General features: G+C 42.3%; 2 protein-coding genes across 12 annotated transcripts in view; one reads left to right on the top strand and one right to left on the bottom strand.

The window, feature by feature from the left end:
• The first annotated feature begins 3,698 nt into the window (after positions 1 to 3,698).
• On the top strand, positions 3,699 to 13,553 carry GIMD1 (GIMAP family P-loop NTPase domain containing 1). Of its 2 annotated transcripts, none has more exons than XM_083571947.1 (3): positions 3,699 to 3,775; positions 9,587 to 10,001; positions 13,266 to 13,553. In XM_083571947.1, exons 2-3 carry the CDS (start codon positions 9,609 to 9,611, stop codon positions 13,533 to 13,535), a joined length of 663 nt encoding a protein of 220 aa, XP_083428073.1. In that variant the 5' UTR covers positions 3,699 to 3,775; positions 9,587 to 9,608; the 3' UTR covers positions 13,536 to 13,553. The 2 variants fall into 2 exon arrangements, with proteins under 2 accessions (XP_083428073.1, XP_083428072.1); XM_083571946.1 differs by lacking the exon at positions 3,699 to 3,775 and adding an exon at positions 8,008 to 8,113.
• Positions 13,554 to 16,404: 2,851 nt separating this feature from the next.
• AIMP1 (aminoacyl tRNA synthetase complex interacting multifunctional protein 1) overlaps positions 16,405 to 18,095 on the bottom strand; it is a 36,110-nt gene continuing 34,419 nt past the window's right edge. For all 10 annotated transcript variants that reach the window (XM_083571713.1, XM_083571711.1, XM_083571710.1 and 7 more), the window contains one exon: positions 16,405 to 16,660. In XM_083571713.1, coding sequence (XP_083427839.1) covers positions 16,494 to 16,660 — 167 coding nt within the window. In that variant the 3' untranslated portion in view covers positions 16,405 to 16,493. The remainder of the gene's footprint in view (positions 16,661 to 18,095) is intronic.

Consider the following 18,095-nt stretch of genomic DNA (forward strand, 5'->3'; position numbering starts at 1 on the left):
GGTGAAAAACTGCTCTGATGCTCACTGGGCTACTAGGTTTGCTTTAGAATGATGATAAATACCAGCTTCCTCTAAGAGATTTGAACAATTTATTCCCCCATGAGGAACTGAATGGTAAAGTCATCCAGTGCTGTGTATATCATATAACACATCAGGCCTGTCCAGGCTTCAAGTTCTGATATGGTTCTGCTGAAATGGAGTAAAACAAGCATCTTGAGATTTCACTCGTAACCACAAGTGTTATTTCTGATTTTTTCAATTTCATAGCCCAAGAACAGAAGATCAACTACGGTCTATTCTTATCTCTAGCCTCAAGCTATCCCTTGAGCTCCATGGCGGAGCAGTGATTAGACCCTGGCCGTAATATCCTGTCAACTGCACCACAATACAGTGGAATTTGCATTCAGCCAAGCAGTGCTACGATTGCACAGCCCTGGATTGCAAGCTTGCCCATAGCTACATGTCGTTAAATCCAGGAATAAAACTTGTTCTGCCTTCAGGGAAACAACTATCTCAACGAATAACTTGCTGCTCAATTTATCAGCCTACCCAAACACAGAAGACCAGGTTGAACATACTGGGATTTAGACATGTGTTCTCAAGGAGTTTTGAACTCCAAAACTTGCACTTCGATCACTAATCCACCCACTCCAATTTACATGCATTGTGTAGGATTTTTACATTCCAGTTATAGCAATTGCAGGCCTTCCAAACAATTGCATTGCCAAAGAAATCCACATTGGTTTGTAAAGTAATTTCCATGTTTTATTCTTTTTCAACGTTGCATTTGCAATGGCTTGGAACTGTATAATGTATAGGGAAAACATCCTCATACTGGGGTCATTAGAAAGCTTTAAATATTTTTTTAACATATCTGGGTCAAATATTATGATCTAAATCTCCAGTGAGTATTGGAATATAGGGAAGTCAAGAATTTACAGCGGATATTAGTGTTTACTCTACATCACTGTTTATTTTGGGTGAATGTCTGCAAACATATATCCGATAGAACAACTCAATATGAACTCAAAAAGGTGATCCTAGAGCTTTAATGGACCCTTTGGTTAAAAAAAAATATGCAATATACAGACTTAATACAAATAATGCTGATTCCACAGGATGTAAGCCCAGTGGACTCATACATAAGAAAAATGGGAAACTGTCTTATATTGAGTCAGTTTACTGGTCTATCTAGTTCAGTATTTCCTATGCTGAGTGACAATGGCTCTGGAGGGTTTTTCCAGATAGGTGTCTCTCCCAGCCCTTCGAAGCAAGAGATTTTTCCAGTCTGTATCTGGAAGCCAGGGAATTAAGGTGGAACTTGCAAAGCAACTGATCTCCCACTGAACCAGAGTCCTTTCCTGCTATAACGGTCCCTCATATCAAGAATAAAGGAAGCCACTGGTTCATCTAACTCTGAAAGGTCTTTCCCAGACCTCCATGAAAATGCCAGTGATTGCCCTTCTGCCACAAAGCTGTATCCCTTCCCTAATTGTCTATGGGCCCCTCCAGATGTCCTTTTTATTCCACATCCATGGTGATTTTTGTTCATAATGCTATTGGGGCAGGGACATGTGATCCCGCTTTCGATGTCATTTGTGCCTGCAAAAGGTTTGGGGTGGTCACACTGCTTCTCTTCTTATCAGTGCATATCCCGTAACGTCCTGCTGAAATCCCGTAACTTTTCATACCGCAAATGTTCTGGCTTATTTTCGCCCTGCTTTTGTTGCACTATAGCCTCTCTGGACATCAATAATGTGGTAGCATTGGGGAAGCATCATGGAGCAAACTAAAGCAGAACAAAATCTACCCCATCCACTATTATTGTGTCAAGAATATGCTGCAGAATACACCCACAATAAAATACAGCCCAGAAGAGCCCTGCACAAAAACTTAACAGTGAAAGAAGGGAAAGTAGATGAGATTGGGCAGAATAGCTAGGTAGAAAGAATTCACCAAAGGGGTTCAAGTGAGATTCTTCATTGAAATCAGTGACTGCTTATTTTGAGTCATGCCAAAGGTGCTTAAGAAGAAGAGTTTGGATTTGATATCCCACTTTATCACTACCCAAAGGAGTCTCAAAGTGGCTAACATTCTCTTTTCCCTTCCTCCCCCACAACAAACACTCTGTGAGGTGAGCGGGGCTGAGAGACTTCAGAGAAGTGTGACTGGCCCAAGGTCACCCAGCAGCTGCATTTGGAGGAGCGGGGAAGTGAACCCGGTTCACCAGATTACGAGTCTTCCGCTCTTAACCACTAGACCACACTGGCTCTCTTAAGGTCATTGCCTGGTACAGAGTTGTTGAACTTTGGGTCTCCAAATGTTGCTAGACTACAACTTACATCATCCCCAGCTGGTAATCTAACTCCTCGGAGATGAAGGGAGTTGTAGTCCAAAAACATTTGGGACCAAAGGTTGAACAACTCTGGCCTAGCAAAGCCAGTTGGCTTGGTTGACAATCCACTTGCAACCACTAAATTCCTTTGCTCAAACTGAGCAGGGAAGAAAAGAAATGGAAAAGCATAACCAGTCATTATTTTTCAGAGATCTATGGCAAAACCAGAGTGGAAGCTTCCCAGATCACACACAAGGAAGTTTAAAGAGAAACTTAGCATTGAAGATAGTAAAATAAATAAACAAAATCACAAGGCATGTCAGAAAATAAGAAAATATACTGAGAACAAGGTGGCATTACTGGCTGCTAAACTTTACGGTCAGCAAATATCTCAAATTTTCTGGAGGGTTCGCTACAAGAGGGAAAAACAAGATCAGTTCTCATGTAGTGTTTGTACAATTGCCTTCCATATTTGTGAACCAAAATCATGACTCACTAACCATATTACAAAGAATAATGTTTACAACTTACCTCGAACATAACACATGGAAGATGCATTGACTTCAGTAGACCCTACTTGTATATAATGGCTGGGATCAAAGGTGCTACTTTGAGTGGGCTCAAAGCCTTGGCATTGACCAGAAGAATGTTTGGTTTCTCTGTCCTCCTTATATAGCAGACCACCATGCTATGCTGCAGACTTTTTTGGAAACTCTCCTTGGTTTGAAAAGTAATTTGCCATGTAGAATGGAGAAATACTGATTGAAAAACACATGGTTGTAGGAAAGTAGTTGTGCAGTTCTTTTGGATCTAGGCCAATGTTTTAAGGGTATTAGATTTCTGCTCCCTTCCTCCTAGCAAGCTTTGAATTGCATTAATTTCCTATTGTGTAGCAGAAGTGGAACTTTGATTTCAAAAGGAGTGCACAGTCTACATTCTGTTTCCATTATCGGATGCTATCAGTGTTTCCCATAATTTTATGAAACAAAGGGGTAAGCATCTGCAAATGGCCCTACATCAATTGATGTCATTTTGTTTCCCACCAGAGAGTGTGAAATGCATGAGGGCACATCTTAAATTGCTTATTGTGGCATTATCTCTGGTTATATCAGAGTGCCTGTATGCAGTGAAGTTCTAAAGAGCTGGAATGCATGGGAACCAAGAATCAAAGAGAGTGAAGATATGGGCGGCAACACAGCTTATCTAGAAGATATATCCCACAGTCAAAAAGGTACAGTTCTTCTGGACATATTTCTATTTCCCAATTAAACATTAACTATAACAACCATTGTGACATAGTTTCCTATATACACAGAAACGTAAGGCTGTCATCATAGTGCACTTTGTATGGCTGCCAATAGGGGTCTATGGAAATGCCAGCATGACAGCAGTATGGCAGGCAGGTGCATGAGTAAATGGCACAAGTGACAGGCCACCTAGGTAAGTGTCTAGAAGGACATAGAAGGTGCTTCAGGGAGCAGTTTGGCAAGCCATTTTCTGAAGTGCCTTCTCCTTTAAAACAGATGGGGCTTGGGGAGAGCTGTGAGGGGGGGAGCAAGCTTGGGGATAGGTGAGGGGGTGGGTAAGATGTAAAGGGAGGTGAGTTTGGTCAGGTGTAAAGTGACGAGATGGTGACAGCAGTCACAAAATTAAAAGACGTCTGCTTCTTGGGAGAAAAGCAATGACAAACCTAGACAGCATCTTAAAAAGCAGAGACATCACCTTGGTCCGTATAGTTAAAGCTATGGTTTTCCCAGTAGTGATGTATGGAAGTGAGAGCTGGACCATAAAGAAGGCTGATCGCCGAAGAATCAATGCTTTTGAATTATGGTGCTGGAGGAGACTCTTGAGAGTCCCATGGACTGCAAGAAGATCAAACCTATCCATTCTGAAGGAAATTAGCCCTGAGTGCTCACTGGAAGGACAGATGGTGAAGCTGAGACTCCAATACTTTGGCCACCTCATGAGAAGAGAAGACTCCCTGGAAAAGACCCTGATGTTGGGAAAGATGGAGGGCACAAGGAGAAGGGGACAACAGAGGACGAGATGGTTGGACAGTGTTCTCGAAGCTACCAGCATGAGTTTGACCAAACTGTAGGAGGCAGTGGAAGACAGGAGTGCCTGGCGTGCTCTGGTCCATGGGGTCATGAAGAGTCGGACATGACTAAATGACTAAACAACAACAACTACAAAGCGACAGGGGGTTGGCTATGTGGGGAGGAAAGTGGGTTGGCAAAGGTGGGCAGGTGGGGTTGATGAGCAGAGCAAGCAGGGGTGGCAGCCCTTAGTAATATTGTAGATATGTAAGAAAACATTTTTGAGATGTTGACTGGGTACAACTATATTAACATAAAACAAGATTCCCAACATACCCTCCAACATTTTTTCAATGAAAATAGGGATGCCCTATTTAATAATAACAATAACTATATTTTATACCCCACCCATCTAACTGGGTTGCCCCGCTCTGGGCAGCTTCCAACAAGTATAAAAACACAATAAAACATTAAATATTTTAAAACTTCCCTATACAGGGCAATATTCAGATACATTCTAAAGATTGTATACTTAGTCATCTTCTTGGCTCAGGGGTCACATACCCTCTAACATTTCTTGGATGAAAATGGGGACGTCCTAAGGAAAAGTGGGACTTTCTAGAATCTAAGGGATTTAAGGATTCATCGTGCATTGAATTAAAATATCAACAGGATCCTCCTTAAACTCTTTTCAGAACGCCCAGCTTTACTTATGAGTTGCTACTACTTTTGACAGTACAGGTAACTGGCAATTTACACACATTTAACTTGTGCACATTCAGCTTTAGGCACTTGGCAAATTTAAATAAAAAAGGGCGGGGCGGACCTCTGGGGAAGGGAACTTTGACAACCCCATATGCCATTGCACTCGGTGTATTTTGACTATATTCATCCTCACTTTTGACTTTTGGGCATCTCTTGAAGACTTTTTTTAATGCCACCAGGCCTATGCAGTGGTTTTAAGTGTTCTTGACTGACCAGTCCTTTAAATGATTGTTTTGTGCTGCTTTTATAGTGGTTTATATTGTATTGTTGACATATTGTTGGGTGCAAGCCTTATATTTTTTAATAGGGTGGCACACAGTGCCATAGTTCTAGAAAAAGAGGTGCCGGAACTCACTATGAATGCCTCCCCTATTCTCTTATAATGGCAATGGCGCCCACCTGAGAGACGCCGGAACTGAGTTCCTGTGAGCTCTAGCTGAAAGAAAGCCCTGGTAGCACAGAATATAAATACATTTATAAAGAAGTAAATGAAATGGAAGCAGTAGCAGTGGAGGACAGCAATCAAGAAGATGGCTTCACTTGCTGAAGCATCAAATAAGTCCTTGGTCAGGGTGAACCCTGCCCCAAGTATCTACAAGCACTGCTAGTTGGGTTAAAGAGTTTCCCCAGTGTTTCGTTCATTTCCTTGAACAGCCCTCTTCCCCCAATAATCAGCTGAATGTTAAAACAAAATTCTTAATTCTCCATAAAAGAAGTTTTCAGCTAGTTGCATCAGTACCTGTGAAACAGGCATATGCTGCCACCTTGGGGAAGACTCCTTCCCTGAAGTTGAAGAAGCCTTGAGCGTTGTCACATAAATCAACTTCAGGTTTTGCTTGTCATATCCCCACAGGAAGAAAAGTTTCTTAAATCCTTCTACTCATGCGGTCATAAGATCTTCCAGATGTCTCCCAGCACCATGCACATTACGATGTTCATTGTGGAGAACTGCCATTGTTCTGAGTTGGAGAAGTACAGTCTGATAATGTGTCATTTCACCATGCCTGCTTTAACGTAATATTATCTTGCATTGCAAACTAATAAAATGGAACGGTCCAAGGGTCTATGCTAACCTTCCCCAACCTGGTGCCCTCCAGATGTTTGGGGCTACAGCTGCCATCATCTCTGACCATTGGCCATACTGGCTGAGGATGATGTGAGCTTGTAGTCCAAAACACATGGAGTGCATCATAACAGGGGAGTCTGGCCTATGCTGTTTTCTATAAGAGAGAGAACTAAATTCAAAGATTTGTAGGATAGTTTTATCTAGCTTTTCTCTCTGAACTTAGCTGCTCTTGGGGGTTTCAGACCATGTTTACTAGAAGGCATACCCAACAACCCACGGGACCGCCTCTCCTGGTATACCCTGTGAAGGACCTTAAGGTTCACAAATAACAACACTTTGGAGATCCCAAGCCGCAAGGTGGTTAGATTGGTCTCAACTAGGGCTAGGGCCTTTTCAGTACTGGGCCCGACTTGGTGGAACGCTTTGTCACAAGAGACCAGGGCCCTGCGGGATTTGACATCTTTCCACAGGGCCTGCAAGACGGAGCTGTTCCACGGGGCCTTTGGTTTGGACTCAGTCTGGCACTTATGCTTCCCTCCCCTTCTGGTTTTGATTTATGGGATACTACTAAAATGAGGCTGCATTTTACATTGTATTTTAACCTGTATTTTAACCCGTATTTTAATTAACTGTTTTTTCTTTTTCTTTTATGTTTTATTGTAATTTTATTGGTGTTAGCCGCCCTGAGCCTGGTTCAGGCCGGGGAGGGCGAGGTATAAATAAAATTTTATTATTATTATTATTATTATAACACTCATGCTCATGTAACAGCACACTGAACATCCCAATTTTGCAGAAATAATTCAACTAGGAAGGCAATAGAAATTCAGAGATTACTGTTAACTGGTTAGCAGAGGGTGCAAACACTCTTGTGAAAATCCTGAAAGTGAGACACCAAGAGTTTTTTGCCTTACTGCAGCACTGGTCCCAAGTACAGTGTTTTCCTTTTAATTATAGGAATTCATGGCAGCCATTCGGTTAACCCTTCAGGTGCCCTCAGGGACACAACTGGAGTTGAGCCTGTTCACTGTCCATGATGATCCGAGCCAGCCCATTCCTGCATTCTCTTCCTTAGTCAAAGAAGAGCCCGAAATAATTTTAGGAAAGGAAGATGAAATATTGACAAGTGACTATTTATACAGGTAGACAAAGAACAAGTAGGTAGACGAGGGACTACAATAAAATGTTGTCGTGTGGAATACTCTCGTTGAAAGTTTCAGCAGCAAATGATCCATGGCCTTTTCTAGTATACTCCATTGCATTCTCCTTCCTCCTTAGTTTTCCATCCAGTAGTCAGTGTTTTGTGGCTATCGAGCATGCTCAGTCTCCATTGAGCTGGTTTGTTATTGTTTACAACCCTTGGGGCCCTGCTCCCTAAAAACACTTTTGTACTTCTGTAAATCTTGGAGTGCCCATCTTGGATGGTGCTGTTTGGGCTACATTAGGACCCATCCTTGGAAAATGAATTCACTAGAGCTTGCCACTGTGTGTTTATGATGCTTAGAAACTACCCAAGGCATAATGGCAGAAAGAAAAAGGGAGATAGCAGAAGTGTAAAAGGAACAACAGCCGCCTTATACAACGTAGTAGCCATTCCAAACAATAAGGCAATTGAACAAAGTATTTTTTCGTGACAAACCTCTTCTTATGAGCTTTGGGTGAAAGCAAACAGAAAATTGCAATCCCGTTGAACAACTAGAAGGAAGTAAAGTGCCAAGGCAGATTATTGGGGCATTTCTTATCAGCTATAAATGAGGATCACTCTGTAACCGATTAACCTGAGTAAAGAGTCCGTGTCAGTCTCTCTGTGGTACAATAGCAAGATCTGCTTCAAAGTACAAGCTGCCCATCAAAGACAAAGGCTCTTAAAGAGAGAAAGTGGCCAGAGAAAGACCTTTAGGACATAGTAAGGTAAGCAAAAACTGGAGCACTGCCTGAAGCTCAGAATGTTGTTTGATGCAGTTAGATGAAGGTAGAAATTCTTCATGCTATATATAAACAAACGCTAATATACAAGACTCAGCAACCATGGATTGCGGCAGCAATCTCCGCTCGCAGAGTACTTCTAGTCTGCAGACCAAATGTGGCTTCCAGGCCCCTCTACCGAATCCCTAGGAGTTTCCCTAGGTCATGTTCCTTACTGGATCTGCTACACACCCTCACTGAGTTATTTTGCCTGACTGGAATGTGTATTTGAACCATGATAAGAACTTTTACCTTCTGGGATGGATAGATGTGCGTGTATGGGAAAGGGATTCAGGAACTGCAGGCTTTTAAATAATAACAACAATAATTTTCATGTTATTAACAAACAAAATAAGCTATAAGGAGCAACCCCTTGCAAAATGGTTGTTGCCTATATAAAACTACGGCTGTTTTCATTCCTAACAGACGGAGCAGTTTCTGAAAGAGACATTTCTTCTAAAGTAAAAGGTAAAGGTAAAGGTAAAGGGACCCCTGACCATTTAGTGTATTTTTGGTTTCTATGGAAGCCGCCCAGAGTGGCTGGGGAAACCCAGCCAGATGGGTGGGGTACAAATAATAAATTATTATTATTATTATTATTATTATTATTATTATTATTAGGTCCAGTCATGGCTGACTCTGGGGTTGTGGCGCTCATCTCGCTTTACTGGCCGAGGGAGCCAGAGTACAGTTTCTGGGTCATGTGGCCAGCATGACTAAGCTGCTTCTGGCGAACCAGAGCAGCGCACGGAGACGCCGTTTACCTTCCCGCCGGAGCAGTACCTATTTATCTACTTGCACTTTTTGGCGTGCTTTCAAACTGCTAGGTTGGCAGGAGCAGGGACCAAACAACGGGAGCTCACCCCGTCGCGGGGATTTGAACCGCTGACCTTCTGATCAGCAAGTCCTAGGCTCTGTGGTTTAACCCACAGCGCCACCCGTGTCCCTCTTCTACAGGTACTTACATATGAATGTTAGAAGAACCTGCTGAATCAAGACCAACATCCTTTTCTCACAGTAGTCAAACAGATGCTTCTGAAAAATCATCAAAGCAAAATTTAGTGCAACAGCACTCTGCCAACTTGTGAGTCCCAGCAACTGACGTACCTCAAACCTTCCTTTGCCTGGCCACCCAAACTGTGCCCAGCCTATACTTACAGTAGTTACTGCAGGAGAGCATTGTTACTTTTGGAAGAGCCAAGACCCGATGGAAGAGCATTTGCCTCACATGCCCATTCAGGGATAGGAATTTGCAAGAAAGAATCCAGTCCTACAGCGTTCCATCCCTGGGATCTCCAAGAAGGGCTGGAAATGTCCCCTGGCTGAAACCAGTCAGTGTGGACAGTACTAGACGTATCAATCAAAATAAGGCAGCTTCCTATTTTGCCAAGCATTATTAATTCTCTTTTCTGTTTCCAGGGATTTGTAGGAGGAAAGCACAATGTCCGACGACAGCAAGATGACGCTCAACCTCCTCTTGCTTGGAAAGACACAGCGTGGCAAAAGTGCTACAGGAAACACCCTTCTAGGCAGCAGAGACTTTGCCAGTTTTCTTTCCCCGTCCTCCGTGACCACATCTTGCAGTCTAGGCCGCAGCTGTCCCATTTTGGGCTTTGCGCGTCGCCGAGGCAGTGAGCTCACTGTGCAGGTCCAAGTGCTGGACACTCCCGGCTACCCTCACAGCAGCCTGAGCAGAGAGCAAGTGAAGACCGAGGTGAGAAGTGCTTTAGTCCGGCACTTTGGAGAGAAAGGCCTTCACTTGGCCTTGTTGGTCCTGAGGGCCGATGTTCCACTGTGTGAGGAGGAAGAGGACCCTACAATCCAGCTAGCCCAGGTAAACTGTGTATCAGTAAGCATATCCAGTAGAATGGCATATCAAGATTTAACTGAAAGAGCAACGTCACATTTCCATGCAATTCTCTGCGTTCAGGAAACATGAGCTTCAAAGTATTACCCAAATGTGCATAGTTACAGGTAGGTAGCCGTGTTGGTCTGCCATAGTCGAAACAAACAAACAAACAAAAATTCCTTCCAGTGGCACCTCAGAGACCAACTAAGTTTGTTATTGGTATGAACTTTCGTGTGCATGCACACTTCTTCAGATACACTTCTTCATGCATGCACACGAAAGCTCATACCAATAACAAACTTAGTTGGTCTCTGAGGTGCTACTGGAAGGAATTTTTGTTTGTTTGTTCCAGATGTGCATGTTAAGATGCTTGGAAAGAACTTTAAACCAACAAGGTGGGTTGGCTTCTGTCTGGTGTGCAATGATGCTTTGCTGATTCACCAGATGACAGATGGCTCAGTGACAAGTGCCCACGTTGCAGGCTCCAGGTGTCCTTCCTGGCATCTTCAGTTAAAAGGAACAGGTAGAAGATACTGGGAAGACCTCTTCCGAAGAACCTAGTGAGCTGCTGCCAGTCAGAGACAACAACAACAACAATTTATTATTTATACCCCACCCATCTGGCTGGGTTTCCCAAGCCACTCTGGGAGGTACAAACATTATTCTTACAGATTTTCATGTGTTTTGTGTTGCCTGAAAAGCCATTGATGGGACAATCCTATACTGGGACAATCATGCATTCAGGTGTGAATATATGCATTCAATCCTAAATTAGCTTCCTATTTGCTTCCCCCACCTTAACAACAGGCCAACAGGCTTAACATCACTTGGATGTTAAGGTGGGGGAAGCAAACAGGAAGCTAATTTTAGTAAGAAGGCAGAGAGCATTAATGCCTACTGTTCCTCTTCCATCATCATAATTATGGTCCATAGTTGAAGTAATATTTGGCTAATTATTCATTTTCCTAAAAGTCCAGATGCTATGATTTCATTGTTCATAAAATAAATGGGGCAAGAAAGCTGATGTCGTCCTAGGGAAATAAGTGTATCCCTAAGAACATTGTTTATACATCACAGTGAGTGTTCCTCAATACCATTATAGCTATGACCGCTCAGTAACCACAGAATGGAGTTCCTGAGTTGTATAGAATATGGAATCCGACCACAAACTGTTCCCATTATGTCAGGATTTGATGATTAGTTAGCCCAACCCCATTGCATTGCTTTTTATTGTGTTTTATGTTGTTGGTCTTTGTAAAATTATTGTTTTTCTACGCGTCGGAAGCTTCCCTAATTTCGTAGGAGGATGGCACAGAAATTCATATACAGAATAAGCCATCCCTTTCCTCAGTGCAGGACCAAGAAGGGATGCAACTACAGCAGCCCTGCAAAGATAGCCATTCAGGCTCTGCATAAATACCTCCGGGGGCTGAAAGCCAGCATTCAGCCACCGCACAGTTAATTTAAAATTGCACCCAAAACATCAGGGCTAAAAATCATATTCCTTGGAAACGGCTATTTAAATGCACTGCTTGCTGTTGTCCTTCTCCCTTCCTCCTGTTTCTCTAAGGGCTCTTCCAGACATCCCTTGCATTGTGCATTCCTGATTATTTGTGCTCCTAATGCCATCATTGGGACAACCCAACTTTAATACAGTTTTCCATTTGCAAATGTTTTGGGGTGGCCACACTGCTTCACTTCCAGTCAATGCATATCCTATAAAACCCTGCAACTTCTTAAAGATCACAAATGTTCTGGGTTTTGTCCCAATGTTGTTCCACTCTAGCAGCAGATAGCAATAACATGGACACATTGGGTCAGCATTGCAGAACAAAGTACAGTGGTACCTCGGGTTAAGTACTTAATTCGTTCCGGAGGTCTGCTCTTAACCTGAAACTGTTCTTAACCTGAAGCACCACTTTAGCTAATGGGGCCTCCTGCTGCTGCCGCGTGATTTCTGTTCTCATCCTGAAGCAAAGTTCTTAACCTGAGGTATTATTTCTGGGTTAGCGGAGTCTGTAACCTGAAGTGTATGTAACCTGAAGCGTATGTAACCCGAGGTACCACTGTAAAGCTGAATAAATCCACCACCGATGCACTATTATGGTGACAATGCTGCAGAATACATCCACAAGAATCTCGAGGAACCCCACGACAGGATCTTCCCCCTCCTATGGCCATGGGTTGCCCAAACAAGTTAAAGGGTGTTCAAAGAAATGACAGGAGACTGTCTGCAGAATGAGGCAGTTGTAAAAGTTGTTCAGGATGCATTTAAATCATGTTTACTGGGCTTGCAAATCTGTTCAGAACTGGGTATGGGGCCCCAGCAAGTCACCCACAGAAAAAGAAATTTGTGGTACCCAGCCTGTCTCTGATTCTGGGTACTACACATGTTGACCTTGGGACAGTGCCACTTAGGAACAGGACTGCCTCTCCTGGTATGTCCCACGGAGGACCTTACGGTCTTCAGATAAAAACATCTTGGCCACAGGGAGGTTAGGCTGGCCTTGACCAGAGCCAGGGCTTTTTTGGCCGTGGCCCCGATCTGGTGGAACGCTCTGTCACAAGAGACTAGGGCCCTGCGGGACTTGACATCTAATTTTAGTAAGAAGGCAGAGAGCATCTAATTTTAGTAAGAAGGCCTGTAAGATGGAGCTGTTCCGCTAGGCCTTTGGCCAAGGCACAGTCTGACCCCCTCTCTCCTTCTGTAATCCTCATAGAACTCTAGCCCAATTGTTACCATTAATTTGATTCTGAATTGATTTTAGAATGTATGTTAATTAATTGACTGTGTGATTTTATGTACACTCTGCTATTTTTACTTGTTGTTAGCCGCTCTGAGCCTGGCAATTGTTACTCAGTGTATATTGCAACCTCCAATTCAGCCACAAGATGGCAAATTGACTGCCACTTCTCAGCAGGTCCTGCTGTAAAAGGACAACATGGATGCCATTGAAACAAGTGATCCCCCCAAAGTCTATGCATCATATTTATTCATTTATTCCAAGGAGCTCAAGCCTACCCTTCTCAACATTTAAGCCATTCAGGCAACTGGCAACCCACTATAAATTCATCTTTTATATAGACCGAATGAATTGAAGTCAACTTCCAAAGGAAGATTGCTCATAAGGACTTCCCCACTATAGGAAAGAAAAGCCTCATTGCAGAGCCAAGCCAATGCATTGCTCTTTGATGAAATAATGTATGAAATAAATGTATTAAGGAACTTTCTCTCTCTCTCTCTTTTAGGAACTCTTGGGTCCTAACTGGAAAAGTTATACTGTCATCTGTCTTACTCATTCTGACCAGATTGAAAAGGCCAGAATCACTACAGAACAGTATTTGCATTCTGCCACAGACACACTTCATAAACTCCTGCAGTCAGTGGAGCAAAAGTACATTTTTGTAGGCAATCACGAACAGCCTCTGAAACAGGAACACCTAGAAGTTTTAAGGAAAATTATGGAGTTTCTGAAGCAAAACAGTTACCAGACCCTTGTATTTAAACAAATGATATAAACTTAAGCAGCTGATTTACTTTCAGCTTGCTTTTGTGTCTTGTCTTTTAACTTTAAAGCTCATTAGGTATCTTATGAACTGCCCCGAGACCTGATGGTATAAGGCAGTATACAGATTTAATAAATAATAGTAAATATTACTTTTTGTATCTTTATTTTTAGATCTTATTTTGATTTATGAGGAAATTGTTTCAGTTTGTGTGCTTTTTGATAAGTTTTATTAGGTTTGTAATTATGTAAATCTATGTAAACCAGCTTGAGCATGGGTTTTAACTATGGAAAGGAAGCATACAAATAAAATGATGCTGCTGCTTATATAACTACTCAGAAACTCCCATGCTGCTCCTTACCTGCTCCTGTTATATCAGTCAAAACAAGCCAGAGTAGCTCTTGACATATTGTTTTGTTTCATCCCCCCAAAACCATGAGTAATATGCCCAGAAGGGACGTGGGTGGCGCTGTGGGTTAAACCACAGAGCCTAGGACTTGCCGATCAGAAGGTTGGCGGTTTGAATCCCCATGACGGGGTGAGCTCCTGTTGCTCGGTCCCAGCTCCTGCCAACCTAGCAGTTCGAAAGCGCGTCAGAGTGCAAGTAGATAAATAGGTACCGCTCCGGCAGGAAGGTAAACGGTGTTTCCGTGCACTGCTCTGGTTCGCCAGAAGCGGCTTAGTCATGCTGGCCACATGACCCAGAAGCTGTACGCCGGCTCCCTCGGCCAATAAAGCAAGATGAGCGCCGCAACCCCAGAGTCGGCCACGACTGGACCTAACGGTCAGGTGTCCCTTTACCTTTCAATATGCCCAGAACAAACCATAGGGTGGAATTCAACACTATACCTACTCAGAGTAGACCCGCTGAAATTATTGAACAGGACTAATTTGTCGCTTAATTTCAGTGGGTCTACTCTGAGTAATAGTTGAATTCCATTCATAGCTACTGCTCACAATTTGGCCCAAATCTGGATGAAATGGCATGAATAGCCAATTTGTTTGTGGTGGTGACAGGAACAGGAGAGCACCACCATGGGAACTTTTGAGCAGCGTGCACCAGCACGGTGATCGATCAGATTAAATGACTGTTTTAAATGATGTTTTAATGTGATGTCTAAACAGACCAATGTCTTGATTTACAGATTAAGGATAGTTTACAACGAAGAAGCTAGCGCATCAAACTAGAGGCCTCTTTTCAACTGTGTATCAGCTTCTCCCAACTTAGTTGGCTCCAGCTCCTCCTCAAGTAAAGCCAGGGAGAAGAGGCCTGCCAGACAGTCTGGTCACCGTTTGCTAACCCGTCAGCATTCACATAAATTGTGTTATAAAGTAATTAGTAATGGTGCACAACCTCAGTGAAATGCCACTGAATCCAAAGAAATGGTTGAACTCAGTAACACTGCTGAGAAAGAAGGTAAGATGTAGGGAAAGGTAGCTATGCCTAAGCAAGCATACTGTTAAATACTTAAATCCTGTTCATCCAAAGGAACCTTGGGACACTTAATCTCTCTAGATTTTGCCCAGTAACTTTAATACTAGACTACTTAAGCCTATGGAAAAAAACAGGGCTTGTTTCCACACCATATGTCCAGGATCAAATCAGTCTCCTGCACTCAACCCAAGAATTTTGTTAACCTCTCATTTTCACCTCTCTCATTGGCTGAACACTTCCTATGAATGCTGTACTTCCCTGACTCACAAAACGATTAACAAGGGGTAAATCATTAGCTTGGTTTGCACACATTAAAGTCAGAGTTTAAAACAAACAATGGTCTGCTCCTGATTCTGCTGGCACCCAAAGTCTGGCTTCTATGCAAACCCAAACTTGTGATGTGTTGCAGGAAGGGAGCAAACCATTGTTTAGTTCAAGCTATCAGGTATATGGACCAGGCTTTAAGTTATAGGGCCTTCTCCCTTTCCCTCCCATCACAGACACCCCCAACCTTCTCGCAGCCCATTTGTAATTAGATTAACCAGCCCTGCTCTTTTAGTTAAATTGCTATGCAAAATTCCATAATTTCCACATCTGTGCTCCATTCCGTCTCTTGTTCATAAATGCATTTATACCATTTTGGAAGAAACAGAACTGTTATCTTCAATACCCCGTGAAAGAATGCCAGATATAATTTTACAGCACAATGGTACGTTGTATACAAGTCAGTTTTATTATTGTTTTGTTTTAGCTTTAAATTGCTTACTGAACCATGCCCTGGGATTGCTTGTGATGAAAGGCTAGAAATGTTTTTAAAAATAAAAAAAATATGCAATGTGTGACATAAAATTTCATTACAGCATTTTTTATATTATTTTTTAAAATACCAGCTTTTAGATTTCCTGGTATCAGGTCATATCTAATGGAGTCATATCTAGTCTTCATCTTAGCCTACTTCTCAAATTCAATTTAGGCAGGAACTTGTAGGTAAAATTTGTATGCCAAATTTAGCTTAACTGGTGATTTCAGTTATTAAGTGATCAGTAACTACAGCTGTAGTTTTTCCAATATGATTTAATATAAAGTAATTATAGTATGGCACAGTCACTCACTATCCTTAGCAGGCAAAGTCAACTTGCACATCCATCCAAACACACACACACCATTTATCTACTAACTGTTGTTGTTTGGTCGTTTCTGACTCTTCCTCCACCAAATAATCATTATCCCGTTTCCTCTGACTTAATCTATTCCCCACTTCACAAAAACTGAACCTCCTTTTGCCTTTTTAAAAGCCATTTGCCCTGAAAGCAAGAGTTACGCTCCACCTAATGAATGCCTATATTCAGATTCCAGAAAGCAGGAAGCGATGAAAGAGAAATATGAAGTTGTTAGCCATGGAAACTCATTATTTGGTAACAGGTGTACAAAAATGAATGAGCATAGTTTCGGGTGAGGCAATTATTTGTTTTTAATTGTGTTTGCATTCCTTTCCATTAAAAATGACCTAAAGCGCTTGCAGAACCGATAAATGTTTATTTGATTCCACTGTTGGCCATGGTAGCAGCTCTGCAGACTCCTTTCCCCCTCACTTCAAATGGCACTCCTTTGTATGTAGCAACACATTGGCCATCAGTATGAAGGTCGGGCTGGATCTGCTCCCATATTTTCTTCTTAGGGTTAAGTTCTCGTTCAGGGTCACCTATAAAACAGACAGACATGAAAGCAGGATAAATCATTTTAAAGACTGTTTCCTTTCAAAATGTACTGGAAATGGCATGAGCTGCTAGAAATCAACGAATTAAATACATTTCGGGGGGGGGGGGGTTCTTTTTCTGAACCATATAAAAGAGTTTACCCGCCAAGTAAAGGGTTTAACTGTAACAGATCTAGCGGGCTAAAAGGAAGAACTCTTGGCTGCCACAGTCATAAGAACCTTTATTTTAAACCAAAGGTTAAGGCAAGTGTGCCATGAAATTGCAAACTCCCCTCCCTCATCCATCTTCCCTCCCACATGCCAACTCCTTTCACCCTGCACCATGGTTAGCCTGCATCATTACTATTAGCCACACTTAACACTCACCATGGTTTGCTTCTAACCCGAATATGAAACCAGTTATAAAGTCATGACTTCAAATTCTGGTTAGAAGCAGACTCTGGTTATTAATAGCAATGCTTAACATTTGTTCCAATAGCTATCCACAAGTAGATTAGATATGAAGCAGCTCTCTGAGAGGAACTGGAATGCAAAGACAAACAAAATATTTTAACTCCACTAATTATTATTATTTTTAACCACGCAAACATGTTCAAAACAAGGAAGCAGACAAGGATTACCAATTCTGTGGAAAGCTGGAGCTAGGGAAAGTAAGTCTAATGCTCTTTTCCTACTGCTTTTTGAAACTGCTGTGAATGGTTAAGGGAGTCACAATAGTGGAATAATACAAAGCCCAAGAGTAAGATCATCAAAACTATTTAAGTGAGCTAGGTGTTCTGCTTCCCATCACAAACTTGAGAGGCCATTCCGAGCAGCAGTAATGCTTTACTCCTTATTCCCCTAGTGCAAGATTCATACAGCAATTAGTGTCCACATTAATACATTCGCTAGGTACACGTGCTTGCTGAAAGAATTCTTGGTTTCAGAAAGCTCATGGAGCTGCTGTATTGCAAAATCAGGTATACAATACTAGGACCAACGTCAAAGGACACCAACCTATTCTTAAATAAAAATAATAACTAAAAACTTCAATGGAATTCACAAGTAGACTAAAGAAAGCAAACCAAGATACATCATAAAACCAGCTGCACGCGAAGGAAAAATAGAGATAGAGAAAGAACAGATAGGGTGTGCAACTTTGGGGAAGACTCTGCCCATAGGATCTGATGGCATAAAGAGGTGACTTTTGACAACTCACTTTTTCCTGCAGCCCTCAGTACCGTTTCCACACAGTTTAGACAAATTTAGGGGGCCTTCCAGGACAGTGTGGAAGATTATATGCTGGGGGCTGCAGGGGACGTGGGAAATCATAAAAAGTCACACCCACCCATGCCCAAACACCACTGTCATTGCTCCTCTAGATCAAAACCCTTCTGTTCATAGAAGGTGAAGCCTGGGACTAACCCTGTAGAGTCCTGAA

Source organism: Podarcis filfolensis (genome assembly GCF_964270895.1).
Source record: "Podarcis filfolensis genome assembly, chromosome: 9".
NCBI lineage: Eukaryota > Metazoa > Chordata > Lepidosauria > Squamata > Lacertidae > Podarcis > Podarcis filfolensis.

What these genes read in the sequence shown, in the direction of transcription:
- GIMD1 (XM_083571947.1), top strand. Translation starts at nt 9,609, where the DNA reads ATGTCCGACGACAGCAAGATGACGCTCAACCTCCTCTTGCTTGGAAAG. An exon ending in CTACAATCCAGCTAGCCCAG is followed by an intron (nt 10,002 to 13,265) that starts GTAAACTGTGTA and finishes TCTCTCTTTTAG; the next exon opens with GAACTCTTGGGTCCTAACTG.